This window comes from Rhopalosiphum padi, chromosome 2 (assembly GCF_020882245.1).
Source record: "Rhopalosiphum padi isolate XX-2018 chromosome 2, ASM2088224v1, whole genome shotgun sequence".
NCBI lineage: Eukaryota > Metazoa > Arthropoda > Insecta > Hemiptera > Aphididae > Rhopalosiphum > Rhopalosiphum padi.
In genome coordinates, this window is record NC_083598.1 from 49554237 (window position 1) to 49570654 (window position 16418).

The 16418-nt window shown below is 25.9% G+C and overlaps 3 protein-coding genes across 3 annotated transcripts; 1 reads left to right on the top strand and 2 right to left on the bottom strand.

Moving 5' to 3' along the window:
* Positions 1 to 1166: 1166 nt before the first annotated feature.
* On the bottom strand, positions 1167 to 6010 carry LOC132923308 (nucleolar protein 58). Its single transcript, XM_060987210.1, has 16 exons — positions 5804 to 6010; positions 5632 to 5708; positions 4804 to 4903; positions 4519 to 4727; positions 4251 to 4450; positions 3565 to 3710; positions 3347 to 3473; positions 3123 to 3286; positions 2830 to 3032; positions 2644 to 2768; positions 2468 to 2590; positions 2202 to 2276; positions 1676 to 1738; positions 1549 to 1608; positions 1400 to 1462; positions 1167 to 1333 (listed from the first exon to the last, which is right to left on the bottom strand). Exons 1-16 carry the CDS (start codon positions 5846 to 5848, stop codon positions 1290 to 1292), a joined length of 1824 nt encoding a protein of 607 aa, XP_060843193.1. The 5' UTR covers positions 5849 to 6010; the 3' UTR covers positions 1167 to 1289.
* A 4951-nt stretch (positions 6011 to 10961) lies between these two features.
* LOC132922458 (eukaryotic translation initiation factor 1A, X-chromosomal-like) lies at positions 10962 to 13705 on the bottom strand. The gene is made up of 6 exons (XM_060985993.1): positions 13520 to 13705; positions 13320 to 13403; positions 11941 to 12044; positions 11328 to 11460; positions 11148 to 11254; positions 10962 to 11072 (listed from the first exon to the last, which is right to left on the bottom strand). The coding sequence occupies exons 1-6, from the start codon at positions 13533 to 13535 to the stop codon at positions 11067 to 11069; spliced, it is 450 nt and encodes a 149-aa protein (XP_060841976.1). The 5' UTR covers positions 13536 to 13705; the 3' UTR covers positions 10962 to 11066.
* Positions 13706 to 15249: 1544 nt separating this feature from the next.
* Positions 15250 to 16011, top strand: LOC132918994 (uncharacterized). The gene has a single exon (XM_060980348.1). It carries the CDS (start codon positions 15556 to 15558, stop codon positions 16009 to 16011), a length of 456 nt encoding a protein of 151 aa, XP_060836331.1. The 5' UTR covers positions 15250 to 15555.
* Positions 16012 to 16418: the final 407 nt, after the last annotated feature.

The following is a 16418-nucleotide window of genomic DNA, read 5'->3' on the forward strand; positions in this document are numbered from 1 at the left end:
CAATTTTATTTTTCTTAGGTTTGCCCCTAACAATTTTATTTTCTTTCACAGTTGTTTGCCTACTATCTAAACATCAACATTGTAATTGTATTCCTTATTTTTTACTTCATCGATAACATATAGAAGTTTTGTATTCTTAGCTACTCACATTATTTGAATCCATTTCTACAGTCTTTCTTTTTTTCTCTTAGTCATTTCCTCGACGTTTTCTCCTAGTCTATTTATAAATCTTTCTTAGTATTTTTGTTAACTCAAAAAAGGCACATTCATAATTGAGTCACACTACAATTTTCATCTAATTCATTATAATAAATGATTCTAAATAGATGCAAGCTTTATTTAAAACATTAACTACTTGAAAATTTTTAATTTATTCTATTATGTTTACCATCTTTTAAGCTGTGTAGTTCTTTTTTTTGCATCTGAGTGGCGATGGATTGTCAGCCTGTATAAATATAATTATATATGTATTTAATGAAATAGATAGGTATCTAATTTATTTCATTTTTAGTCAATAGGTAGTATTACAAAAGTTTGTCATTGTTTTGAGTTTTGCTGAAAACAACATTTATATTTTATATTATTGTTAATATTTAATTATTATTATACAATAATGTGTACACTTTCGTGATGGGTCAAACCTTGATTTTTTAAATCGAACCAAACTTTAAATTATTCTTTTGAACCCGAACCTTCATATTTTCTACTGAACCTGGAATCATTTTAAGTCGAGGTCAAACTTAATACTTTTTTATCATTATTATTATAAATGGTACATAAAGTGCCCGTTACAGCTTATAACTTTCTATTGCTAATAGTCTAATTCTTACTATATAATGATTATCAATTTTTATTTTTTAAAAATAACTTTTGAAGAATTGTACAAATATTTGGTCTTTGAACTGTCATGGCTAGTAAGTCTGGTTCGAAAAATATTTTCAAGTTAGAATTTTTAACAGTAAAAGATATTTGATAGTTCAGTTCGACCCATCACTAGTACACTTGAATTAATAACCTTATAAATTATACAGTAAGCCATACACAAAAATACTGCAGTGGTAATGTTGAAATAATTTTCATTTGTAGATTGCACACTATCATAAAATTAGATCTCATTAAATGAAGTACAAAGACATTGGTTTTCATTAAAAATATAAGTACACATATTTAAATTGTGTATCAATTTTGTTAAGTATATATTTGTCACAATATATTTTAAAAATTGTACATTATGAATCATTGTCGGAAGCGATAAAATAATAATATTTAACAGTAAAAAATTAAATAGATTATTGATCTTTCTTCTTCTTCTTCTTCTTTTTACCCGATTCAGCTATAAAAAAATTGTTAAATTAAAAAAAAACCAAATTAGACAATGTCTCATAATGAATCTACTTACTAACTACTTCATCTACTGAAATATCAGCAACAATGGATTTCTTCTTTTTTTTGGGAGAATTTTCTAGAGTAAAAAAAAATGAATTAACAATAATATATAACAGATAACAAGTAGGTAAGTTGGTTAAATAATAAAGTAATTCATTATACCAATAGCCTCAGTTTCCTCTATTTGACTCTTATTTTTCTTTTTCTTTTTTCCTGATTCAGCTAAAAATATAATGATAATTAATTATGAATAAGAGTTTAAATCACCAAATACACAATGTTAACTTACTAACTACTTCAGTAACTGAAGTATCAGCAACAACTGACTTTTTCTTCTTTTTAGTTGCACTTTCTGAAAAAAAGATATAGATCAAATATTAGGATAACAAAAAAGTACTCTATTAATTTTTTTATTTTATTCACAAGCTTAAAGGGTTTATCAGAACCTACCTTATGATGTTAACTTTAATATTAGAACCAACAAACTATCAAACTTTCAGTTAAGAACATAATCTGTGATAGTGCATCATTTAAAAAAAAAAATATTATTTCATCAACCTCTATAAGTTATGAATATTATGTATAATTTTACATTTTAAAAATGCCCATATATTGTAGAATACTTTATTAAAAAGCTAACAAACAAATATGTAAGGCTATTAACCTTAAGTGAACTTAGATATTATCAACAGGTATGTTTAAAATTTAAACCGAAAAGAATCATAGAAAATACAACAAAATTGAAAATAATTAAAATTCACAGTTGATCATATTGATTAAAATAATTAGTTAATTATTGAATAAATCATACATACCAACTACAATCTCTTCTTCTACTGGTTCTTCCTGAAGTTCTCTCTTCTTCTTCTTTTTAGATTTTGGCGTTTGTTCTTTAAAAATATAGTTATAATGTTATTAGAAATGGATTTTACATTTATTAAATTTAATTAGTAAATAAAAGTAAATTTGCATTCAATGTATTCATTGAGTTTTTTGAATAAGACATAAGTGGTGATTTAATTATTTATTAATAACTATAACATTCAAAATAATTTCAATAGTATGAAATTGATGTATTTACCCTCAGTCAATATTGATTCTTGTTCACTTTTAATTGAAATATCAGCACCATTATTAATGGACTTATCCTCGCCATTAGTTTGTTCCTTATTTTTTTTCTTCTTCTTCTTTGGAGGCTGTTGACCTATTGTTACAAAAATGTTAAATTAAAGGAAAAAAGTGAAATAAAAAATTTACCTTCTGGTTCTTGTTTGATATCTTTTGCAACCTCTGAATATTCTTCTTTTATGTCTGCATCTTCTATTTTACGTTTATTGCTAGGAATAGTAGAATCAGCTGCAGCTGAATACTGTACTATTTCTCTAAAAATATAATAATAATATAGATACATTTTTAAAATAATGTTTAGAAAAAAAAGTTTACCTTTTAACTTGATATTTTTCAAATTTAGCTTTAGCTTTAGCAGTTCCACTTATTCTTGTCATAGAACCTTCTTCCATAAGGCGAAGTTTATATTCTAAATTAGCCAAATGATTAGTACCCAAATCTAAATTAATTGTTTCAGATTCACCAAATGCATCAAAACGTGCAGCAAGAGCAACTTTTGCTGCTAACATACGAGACATCTAGAAATATAATATTATTGTCAAAAAAAAAATCAGTAGAAATATTTAAGATGTATCTTCTAATTTTTTTTTTTTAGTCATTATACTTACCCTTCCTTTAACTTTAGCAGTTGCTCGACCAACCAAGCTGGAATGATAAATAAGACCATATTTAGGAGTATCATGTTTTTTTTTCAAAGCTCTAAACAATGCTTTTTCAGCTCCACAAAGTTGAATTGTAGATGCAGGCATTTTAGCAACATTTACTAAAGATCCTTTAAATCAAAACAATGAATTACAAATATAGTTATTACGAAATTGGAGAAATAAATTACCTCCTTGGGCCAACATTCTAGCTCCAACTAAATCACCAAGAAGTACTGTTACATTGGGTGCTACAGCCATCATTCGAGACTTTAAATAATCAGATAGTGAAGTTCGGTAAGTTGAGATATCTAATATCTGTAAATAAACAATTAATAATATTTTATTAAATTTTTTTTTTAATAAGTTAATTGCAACGTATTATATGACATATGACAATAAAAACTACCTCATCACACATTTGTACTATATGTTGTATATCATCTTCAGCAATCTCAGTTCCCATAGATATTTCTGCAGCAGTCTTAACTTGATCCTCTAAAGCGGGACTTAAAATAGAAGATAAATCTATTGATTTGGCATTTTCTCTCATACCTAATTAAAGTAAAATATATTTATAACAATTAATAAACAAGTACAAAAAGATTAAAATTAATTCTCATTTATTATTAAAAGGGGATAACCTTAACATAATGACTGCTAAACTCATATAGTTAACTTATCATTTAACAATTTACTTTTTTAAATAAGTCTTAGTATATTATGTGAAACGTAAAAGTCACTTATTACCCAAGCTGTGTAAATTAAAATTAAAATCTTTTAGAAGTAATTTTAATAAAATAAACATTAAAAGAAAAAAATTAATTCTATATGTTAATATAAATTTTCTTTATTTGATAATACTCTATGATAAACCCCTAGAAACATGGACAGTCTCTAGTGTTTGTAAAAGGTTGAACTTTTTTTCATTATTGAGTTAGATAGTTATTTCCTAGAGGAAGTGAATAATGTATTTAATTTTACAAATAATACTAAACAAATTTAAAAAACTAAAAGCAAATACAGAATATAAGCTGCTAAACAATTTAAAAAAAAAAATCGTAGTATACCAGTTACCAGATTATTATCGCTTACCAAGGGTTTTGATGGTTTTAACATATTCTAAATTGTCTGTAAGAATCTTTCCAAGCTCTGGGAAATGCCAACCGTACCATTCTCTACATCTCATTATGTAATTATTTACTTCTTTATCAAGTTCATCCAATAGTCCAATTGCTTGAACTATCATTGTATCAATTTTATCTGGGCTAAATTTTAGCTTATATCGTGACAAACTATGAAAAATAAATAATTTTTAAAACTGAATTATTAATAAATAAAATAATTAAAATATATGTATTACCTATGGGCAAGACCTAAGGACATAGCAGTCAAGTCTTTCTTAGGAAGGCCAACCAATAAATTTTCAAACTGAGACCGAATGCATCGTAACAAATCTGCTGCAGAAGAACTTGAAACGCAGCTGATATTGAATTTTTCTTTAATAGCTGCGCCCAATTTTGGGTCAGCAACCATTAATGAATCACTACTATTGACATGTGATTTGATTACCTAAAAATAGAAAAAACATTAAAAAGAATAATAATAAAAAGTATCTAAAAATTTATAATTTGTTCTAATGACATACTTTCTTCAAAGATTTGCATAATTTTCCTTCAATTAAGGAAGCAGCTGACGCTAAAGCTTCTGTGGTGTCATCAAATTTTTGAAAATGTTTTAATTTTATGCTGTAATCAAATAATTTTCACATTTTCTTAATAAAAAAAATCAATATACCTAAATATGTACACATCATGAAAATTTAAATATTTTTAAAATTTAGTATTTGTCAACTATGATAGAACAACATCAACATACATTTTTCATCACATTTATTATAGAATTAAAAACTATTTTTTGTGAAAATATTTTAATATTAGATAGTGTTTGTAAGTGGCATACCAATATTTAAATATTAATTAAATTTATAATTTTATACCCCATCACCCCTCAAAATAAAATTAAAGTTACGGCACTGTATTCAGTAACAACAGTTTTCGAGTTTTATTTATTATATAGGTAGTATATGGTATACAAAATTGGCTAGGTGAAATGCAAGACAAAGATTAGTGTGTTTTATTTAGTTTTGAAGATCTGAAATGTGACCTAACTTTGAACATAGTTTATCAAATTTACTAAAAGGTTAGATTGAGGACTGAATCTGGTAAATAAAGTACATAGTTGATCAATAACCAGAGTTAACAAGTAAATAAATTTATCACTAAAGAACAGCTAAAACTACCAAACTAATTAAAATACATAATTTCTAGTTTTAAATTATGTGCTTAAAAATTGTCAACTATAAAAAATTAAATCTTGTCAGTTTAACATTTATTCTACTAACAATATTAATATTTCAATTTTATTATATCTAATACGAAAAATTCAATAAAAGTAAATAAGAACCCATAGTTACATTTTGGTCGTTGCTTCTGGTGATTCGAAGTGACTGTACAAATCGCTGACATTTTTTAATTTGTTTTCGTCCAGTAACTGAAACACAAAACGTTACACGTATTATTATCGACATTTTAGATAAATATAAACGTGGTGAGGATTAAAATATTAATATAAAAACGTCAATATACCTTAAATATAGCGTATCCAGCAGAAGTTTCGAATAAAACCAACATATTGGATGTTGTTAAGGATCGTCAACTATTGAAAACCATACAAAACAAATAAGTTGTATTAAAATAAGAAAATTTGAATCAATAAACACAACACTCAACTAGTAAAACAGACATGATACACGCACGTGTTAGGTTTGGGTTTTCAAACAACATTGAATATAATAACTGGGAAATGTATTCAACACCCGTCATTTTTTAAGGTTAGGTTACCGCAGGTCATGGAGTAAAAAAATAGTGGTCATTTTAAACAAAATAAAAATGTTTAAATCCATGTGATCCGAATCCACGAACTACTATCACACTATCACAAAATATTTTTTAAATTTTTTTGTTGATTCTTTCCAAAATCCATACTTTTCTATTTACAAACAAAGCCACAACGCACAATATTAAAAAAATTGAAAAACCTTGTGTATTTCATCAAAAAAGACTTACTTGGTTAAAGTATGTACTATTCGTATGTATAATAATATAATTTATATACCTATATATTTAACTGAGTTGACTACTTAAATAAAAAGAAAATACAATTAGTAGTTTCTCCATTGTAAATGAACGGACTGAAGTCTGTAATATAATTGTATGAATATTATGTAAAATATAATGCATAATATCAATTAAAAATAATGATAATAATAGATATGTTGGCGGGAGATTCAAATGAGCCAATGAAATGAGAAAATGGTGGTTCATGTTGTGCAGTAGTTGCACGGGATGCCTACAGTCAAAAATACTTAAATACCAGTAAAACCATATAGACCTATAAACTAGTTTATAACTATTTATGTTTTCACAGTAATAATATAGATACATTTTATAACTATACAGACATACAGTGTGTTCAAAATATACGAATATACACCAACGTATTTTAAACCTAAAATATTCGTACATTCTTACACGTAAAATTGATTTAAGTTAAAACAACTTATTAAACAACTATTTTACAAATACCCCAAAAATACACGTATAATAATAACGTTAATTAAACACAATTTTTCCCCCGAAAATATACGAATATACACCAACGTAGTTTAGATCTAATAAATTAATTTATTTTGAAACGTAAACCAATTTATGTTTAATCTACCAAAAATGTACGTATTATCGACGTCAAATAAACGCAATTTTACACCGAAAATACACGAATATACACCAACGTATTTTAAACCTAATATATTGAATTAAACGAAAATTTTACACCGAAAATACACTAATATACTCCAAATATACACAAACGGTTTTTAAACCTAAAATATTCGGGATTTCTTAAACATAAAAAAATATTAATTTGATCTTCCAATAATATACCTACGTATTATCGACGTCAATTAAACACAATTTGTTCACCGAAAATATACGAATATACACCAACGTAGTTTAGATCTAATAAATTCATTTATTCTGAAACGTAAACCAATTTATGTTTAATCTACCAAAAAAGTACGTATTATCGACGTATATTCGTGTATTTTCAGTGTAAAAATTGTGTTTAATTGACGTCGATAATACGTATATTATTAGAAGATTAAACTTAAATTTATTTACGTTTAAAAAATCACGAATGTTTTAGGTTTAAAAAGCGTTGGTGTATATTTGAGGTATATTCGTGTATTTTTGGTGTAAAATTTTCGTTTAATTCAATATATTAGGTTTAAAATACGTTGGTGTATATTCGTGTATTTTCGGTGTAAAAATTGCGTTTAATTAACGTCGATAATACGTATATTATTGGGAGATTAAACATAAATTGATTTACGTTTAAGAATAAATGAATTTATTAGATCTAAAATACGTTGTTGTATATTCGTATATTTTCGGTGGAATAATTGCGTTTAATTAACATCGATATTATATGTGTATTTTTGGGGTATTAGTAAAATAGTTGTTCAAACTTAAATCTATTTTACGTTTAAGAAATCACGAATATTTTAGGTTTAAAAACCGTTGGTGTATATTCGTGTATTTTCGGTGTAAAATTTTCGTTTAATTCAATATATTAGGTTTAAAATACGTTGGTGTATATTCGTGTCTTTTCGGTGGAAAAATTGTGTTTAATTGACGTCGATAATAAGTATATTATTGGAAGATCAAACTTAAATTTTTTTACGTTTAAGAAATCACTAATATTTTAGGTTTAAAAACCGTTAATAATGTATATTAGTGTTTTTTCGGTGTAAAAATTGTGTTTAATTGACATCGATAATACGTATATTATTGGGAGATTAAACATAAATTGATTTACGTTTAAGAATAAATGAATTTATTAGATCTAAAATACGTTGGTGTATATTCGTGTATTTTCGGTGTAAAATTTTCGTTTAATTCAATATATTAGGTTTAAAATACGTTGGTGTATATTCGTGTATTTTCGGTGTAAAATTGTGTTTAATTAACGTCGATAATACGTACATTTTTGGTAGATTAATCATAAATTGGTTTACGTTTCAGAATAATTTAATTTATTAGATCTAAACTACGTTGGTGTATATTCGTGTATTTTCGGTGGAAAAATTGTGTTTAATTGACGTCGATAATACGTATATTATTGGAAGTTCAAACTTAAATTTATTTTCGTTTAAGAAATCACAAATATTTTAGGTTTAAAAACCGTTGGTGTATATTTGGTGTATATTCGTGTATTTTCGGTGTAAAATTTTCGTTTAATTCAATATATTAGGTTTAAAATACGTTGGTGTATATTCGTGTATTTTCGGTGTAAAATTGCGTTTAATTGACGTCGATAATACGTATATTATTGGGAGATTAAACATAAATTGATTTACGTTTAAGAATAAATGAATTTATTAGATCTAAAATACTTTGGTGTATATTCGTTTATTTTCGGTGGAATAATTTCGTTTAATTCTATATATTATTAGGTTTAAAATACGTTGGTGTATATTCGTGTATTTTCGCCTTTCGGTGTAAAAATTGCGTTTAATTGACGTACATTATAATATTATTATTTTAGTTTTTTACGACAAATTGAACAAATGTTACCAGCAACATACAAAATTTGTTTATATTATATATTTATTATGCCTGTAAAATTATAATATGATAATAATTATTAATAATTTGATATATACAAATTTTTTTTGGGGGATAATTATTTGTATACAATGTCTATAATATGTGCACCTTCGGTTTATGTAAATGTGTGTAAGTAATCATATTTTAGTTTTCATAATCAACTAATATATTTAAAATTTGTTCTTTTTCCTTGATATTTTTACTGAAAACTATAGTACTTATATAGTACACACATACTAAGATCTATAGACTATAATACTACAATAGTAACCTTCTTTATAAGTAGATCTTGGTTTCTTCTTTCCGGCATCAGGTTTCAATTTATGTAATTATTATGTACCTATTACCATTATTATTTATGAAATAAAAACTTGCATGGTGTTAATGGGGAATATAAATATGATATACTTATATACCACGACAAAAAATACACCGTAAATCAACCTGTAGTTCCATAAAATTAATTTATCATTATCAATTATTAATTAATTACCATTTTTAATATAAATAGAAATCCATTTATTTTATGAATTTGAAATTATACATAAAGCTACTTTTGATAAGTATGATTTTTAACTTACCAAAACTATATTGACCTGTTAATTATGATTACAGTACTATACTGCAGTGTTCTATAGTCATATATAATATACATAGAGTGAAAAAAACAATTTCATTCAATTGCTTCACCAATATTTTATTCATTCAGTTTAAACTATTTTTTATAAGTCTACGGCTAAGTACTTAATAGAGAGCAGAGTTGCCCACATATTAACATATTAATTATTAAAACAATTTCATGTCAAATATATTGTAAATCAAATTTTTATAATATACATATATGATATATGCAATAAGATAATAAAAATATTTTTTTAATAATTAAATAACTTTTAAGTATTACTTAACATTAATTATATTTATATAAGTAGGTAATCTAATCTAACCTATATCTATTAATGTTAAAGCTAGAGTTATGCAGACAAAGTTACCTTATACTTATAATTACATTGTTATTCAATATCAATATTGATTTTGAAACAAATATGATTTGGTATCTGCTACCTTTTTTTCATTTTTTTTTATTCAAAACATGTTATTTAAGAAGAGAACACTACAAACGTGTTTGGTTTACAATGATATAATATGTGTGCATCTTTCTTCTTTGTTTTCATCTTTTGAAAGTAGTAAAAATTATATTATTTTCAAAATATTTTAGCTCTTTTGGTGCTATTAAGTAGATTTAGCCATTTTAAATTTTCTACTTTTTTAAATTTTTTTGTTTTTGATTTAAATAATACAATTTATTTTGATGAGAAAAAAATTTGACAATTTAATACAAAGTTCCTTTTAAGCGCTTGTTCTTCCCATTTTAAATTCTGGGTCGAGTGATGAATGTACTAATTTAAAATTTTTTGTCTGTCATCATCTACTGCCTATTATACAAGTGTGGTACATAAAAATGATAGTAATTTTCTTTTTTAGTGATATGTTAAAATGTTTCACAATGTAAAGAATGGACCTAATTCGTATAAATTTTTTAAAATTTTTATTTCAGTTGAATAGCAAATTGTAATGAATATAGCTGATCATATTTTTGTTCACTATATTAATATACATTTGTTGTGAAACTACTGTGAAAGTACACAAGTTAACTGTAAAGAAAGCTGTTTCTTTAGAAAAATAACTAAGTGATTAAAGTGATTGATGTATTTGATAATGAATTAAGATCTTAATTATTTTAATATATTATATTAATTCACATCATACAATATGAAATATATTCCAGTTTTTTACCTCGAAACTTTGTTGACACTAATCATTACTTAATTATTTTAAATTTATAACTGAATAAAAATATATATATATTAATTTGTTGTTTTATTTATTATACTGTTTTATATATAAAAAAAATATCAATTAATTAATTAATTATAAAAAAAGGAACCTATCTCTGATAAATTAAATATTTTTTTTCTATAGAATTATTACAATTCTTAAATAAATTCTATTTGTATCAAATTTTGAAGAAATAGTATCATAAGAACAAACCACATAAAGAGTATACACACACAAATTAATAATTACATAAGTATATATTTATTTAAATTTGTTGTTGATTATAATCTGATTCTTAGACAAATGACATCACCGTACAGCTAACATACTATTTTAAATAAATTTAAATCTGAAAATTAAAAATAAAATTATTATTTATTTATCAGAATAATTAATTATGTTAATATAATCATATTGATCTTACATTATCAACAGCATTGTCTGCTTCTTCGTCATCGCTAATATCATCTCCGAATTCAATATCTTCATCCAATCCATCATCAACAAACGTGACTGTATCATTGATGCGAACTAAAGATAATACATTTATATGTCAATTATATCTTAAATATCTTTATAAATTAATTAATGAAATCATTTTTACCAGTTTCTGGAAATTCTCCATATGTTTTCAAATTACGAGCTTCATCTGGTGTATACTTCAAAATTACATCAGCTTTTGTGTCTTGATATTCACGTAAACCTATTAATACTATATCAGCTTGATTAATCCACACCTAAAATCAAAAATCTATTATACAAAATAACCATTTCAAATAAGTCTCGGATTAATATTTATTTGAACAAAATAAAAAGAATATTAGTGAAAAGCTTTATTTTAAAATAATAATATTATATAAATTAAGAAAATTTCTTTTTATAATTTTGTTACTAACCTATAAATAACTAAATTTAAAATATTGCATTCAGTAAACCAATATTGTTAGTTTTTTTCTTAAATTAAAATTCTGTAAGTTGTAAGCACTTAAATTATAATATTTTACATACTCATACCTTAATTAAACATTTGAATATTGACAATGTTGTCAACTTTTAATTTTAACATAATATTCAAAATTAAATAAGGTTGAGGTCTTGAGGATAGTGTTTCATTATTTAATTAAAATAACGTAAGATAACTTTGAATAAAATGTGAGAGACTTAAATACTTAGAAATAATTAATATAAAATTTAAAATATTAATTAAATTAGAGTACCTTTTTCCGAAGTTTTCCTCGTATGTGACAAAGTCGTTTAACACCATCAAAGCACATAGCTTCTAAACGACCATTTCCCAACATTTTAGTAACTTGAGCATATTCTGTAAACAAAAATGTAAAGCTACTGTACATATATTATCATCAATAATAGAATAAATAATAATGTTATTAATTGAGAAATAAATAAAATTAAAGTAATAAAACAAATTATCTTTAGATTTTCATTTAATAAGAACGTACAATTATTAAATGAAATGTAAATGTATGATACGATACCTTAAATTGAGTTTATAGGAAATTAATTTAACATGTAATAGGTAGTCATAATGTATTTTATATTATAATAATTACTATACATTTTATTTGCAGAAGAGTGAGTGCAAAACTGTTAATTAAAATTAATTAAAATCGTGTCTACATTAACTGTTTTAAATTCATTAAGTGAAAACCAATGTATATATTTGGTTTTACAAATTATTTGATGTTACTTTGATAAGTAGTATACATATTATATATGAGATTCACATACATATTTTTACTCAGATATCATATCTCCCCAAAACATTGTTTTTTCAACTTAACTTTTTCAGCGGAATCTAATAAGCTGTGTTACTTCAAAAATTTAATTTCAATATTTTCACTCGTGGCTACAGTTTTATAGAAATTATTTAAAATTATGTTAGGCACACATATCAACAGAACAACCAACAGATAAACTTACGTACTGGAATCAATTATAATATCTGACCGCAAACTCGTATCAATTGGTAGTAAAATTACTATTTAATAATTTAATATTTAAACCAGTCATTTAGTATTAAATTAATTTTAATTATTTTTTTAAACAAGTATAAATATTAAGTAGTTATTTTAAATAAAACAATTCTAATTTAAAGATTTTATAATTGCTTTTTATATTTACTTAAAATAATGCATTTAGATTACTTTTTATGAAAAATAAGTGAAAGTTGAAATTGAGCACTTGTTGTTATAAAGTTACAAGTGTCTCAAATTGAAAACTACTATTCACTAATCTGAATTGATAAATATAAATATAAATATTTATTAAAAATCTAAAAATATTTCAATAATTCAGTAAAATTATATTTTAAGTCTAATTAACATTTAATACATTTTATAAACCTGAGTTATTTATCTTATTGTTCAATGTATGTGTTTACACAATTCCAAGGTTATAATATTTATTAATTTGGTTTAATATTTTTACATTTCTTTAAATACATATAAAAATAATGTCTTAACGCTTTAACCTAAACTTTTATTACGCACTATTTATCTTAAAATACTCATAATGATTACTCATTTTAAAAGCAGCACATGCAGCCTATACTGAATATTTGATAAAATATTATTACCTTGGCCATCTTCTTTGAATACCAATTCACGCTTCTCGGTTTCATTTTCGTTTTTACCACGCCTACGATTTTTACCTCCCTTTCCTAAGGGAAAAAAACAATTTTAAAAAGTAAGATAAAATAAGATGGATAAGTAATTACAAATATCAAAAACATTGGATTGAGTAATTGAACGCTTAAGACCTGAACGTATTGCTTACCTTTATTTTTAGGCATTATGTATTGATTACTGACGTGACTTCAGGTGATAAGTTTGTTGGTCAATGAATCGGTATATGTCTTGATGATAAACAATTTTTTAACTAAAAAATTAACAATTCTTTTCTCAAATGCCAATTAGAAAATAGAAATATGAAAAGGAACGCGTAATGCGTTATCAAAATCATCAGTCCACTTTGATTTAAAGAACATGATTACTGATTACATAGTAATGGTGGTTAGGGATCACTTACCATTTGTTCCACAATTTAGTTGTTCCATAATCAATTTGTTCTAATTGAATTAATATCCAAATCCAAAATGTACTATAATTCGTGCAATAATATGTTTATTTCATAATTAGCGCTATTGTGAGAGTACTTGAATAATGAACTTTAAAGTCTTTTCAAATATCGTATCTTTGTATCACTATTGATCAATATAATGATTTATGAGTGATTTATTAAAACAGCGTTTTTTAAACTTTTTTATCCGGTGAACCCTTTTCGATGTCTACTTTTATCGTGTAAATTTTTTTTTAGCTTTTTAGCTTTTTTAGAAATATTTGTAATAAAAATTTTAATTATTTCATATAATAATAGTGTGTTTAAGGTATTTAATTAAAAAAATATGTTAAAATAATAATAATTGTATCATTTGTATCATGTAATATATGAACGCCCTATTTCTGAGGTTCTCGGGTTAGGTTTAGAATTTGCATCTGGAGTTTATGAGTTTCCGTAATACATTGTTCCTGGCATTGACTTTGGCTTAAGTGTTCTCTCAGTGTTTCGTGTTTGTTAAAGATTAGTGATCTGCCCTGCGTAACTGCGTTACATCTAGATATTTTAGGGGTACCCGCCGTTTTTCCCGAATCGAAATTCCCGAATGGACTTTTTACCGAATGTCGTTTTATCCGAAAATCCGAAAACCCGAAACCTTTTTTCCCGAACGACTTTTTCCCGACGGTTATTGTTCCCGAAATAAAAATTTTTAAAAATTTAAAAATGTTGTTATAACTGTGAGCTGTAATGACTAGGTATGTATTTTCTATACATTATAACTAAAATACAGCTGTTGCTATACATTCTAATCTTTTCTAATCTTTTCTAATCTTTTTTTTCTCCGTGCGATAAACGGGCACATGTAGAATCGCATGTTTGCCATTATTGCACTTTACCGTCGCTGATTTATATTTTACACCGATATTTGTGTTATTATTATTATTATTATTATCGTTTGTATCTTTTATCTATGGTATACAAGTAAAACGTAATCGTTGTAATCGTAAAGCCGCGTTATTCGAGTGCTATCGACCGTCGTTATACTTTCCAGTGCATTTTATTGTAAATAATATAAGATTATATACTTAGCAAAATCATTTTAATTTTATTTTAATCTATCACCATGGCTGAAATTAAAATTTTGAGTGAAACAAAATTAATTTGTGGAGGTTTTATTTATGTGCGTTCTAAATTACCAGTCAACGGTAAAACATACTGGGAATGTCAAAAGTTACGTAAAAAAGAGTGCAAAGCAAGAGTTATTACTGCGTTCAATATTTTTGAAAATAAAAATTATTTTGTACGAGAATCAACGTTGGACGATCACGCCCATGTTCCCAACCAAGAAGAGTGTGAAGCAAAGATCATCAAATATTCTTTGAAGCGGAAAGCTGAGGACCAACCACAACTACCACCTGCTCAAATATTACGTACAGAGATGGCTGGCTTATCTGACGGGGTTCTCAGTCAACTACCTAACCGTGATAATTTAAAAAAATCAATGCGTAAAGTCCGGAGGTATTTATTTTTTTTTCAAATTTCCACGAATCCAATTTAATTTTTATGTATTTTACACATACCTAAGGAAAAATTTGCCGCCTAATCCAAAAACACTTAATGACTTTGGTACTCTTCCCGATCGGTATCAAAAGACGCTTACGGGTGAACATTTTTCGGTTCAGTATGCCACTGTGCTAAGAGCAGTACAATCTTCATTTAACGAACACAGGATTGTTTGTGAACCGGCTAAGATCATGACTGACTTTGAAAAATCTATAATCAACGCTTGTCAAGAAGTTTATCCAAATTGTCCTCTCAGTTGTTGCTTTTTTCATTTCGGTCAATCAATGTATCGACAAATTCAATCTGTTGGTCTTCAAGCCACATACAATGACCCTGATGATCGTTCATTAAAAATGTACAGTCATATGATGCTAGCGTTGGCATTCGTACCTTTGGCTGAAGTACCTCGCATTTTCTCGCTTTTGAAAAATGACGCGCCTGAAGATTTATTACCAATTTTGGAATATTTTGAAAAAAATTATGTTGTAGGAGTAATAGCTAGAGGGCGAATACGAGGAATTCTTCCACGTTATCCGCCAGAAATTTGGAATCAGCACCAAGCCGCTCTAACTGGTTCACACAAAACCAACAATGTAAGTGAGGGGTGGCACAATCGCTTCCAGCTTGTTTTTAAATTATTTTTATAAAACACCATTCGGGAAAAAGTTCATTCGGGAATTTCGATTCGGGAAAAAGGCGTTCGGGAAAAAAGGTTTCGGGTTTTCGGATTTTCGGATAAAATACCATTCGGGAAAAAGTCCATTCGGGAATTTTGATTCGGGAAAAATACCGGTAACCTATTTTAGGAATTGTGTGTATTATAGGTATAAGGTTTCCAATAGGATTTGTAGTTCTTTATCTAAATTTCTATTTTTTAGGCAGGAGGAGCACGTTTATGTTTTGTTAGAGTTGGGTTTTAATTGGTTTTCTTTGTAGAATATAGACATTTCTCTCAGGGCAAGTGTCAAAATCTCTTCTACTTCTTTAAACGTGTCTCGTTGGAAAGAAATCGTTAAGTCATCTGCATACAAGTGCTTTGTATTCAGGTTCGTTG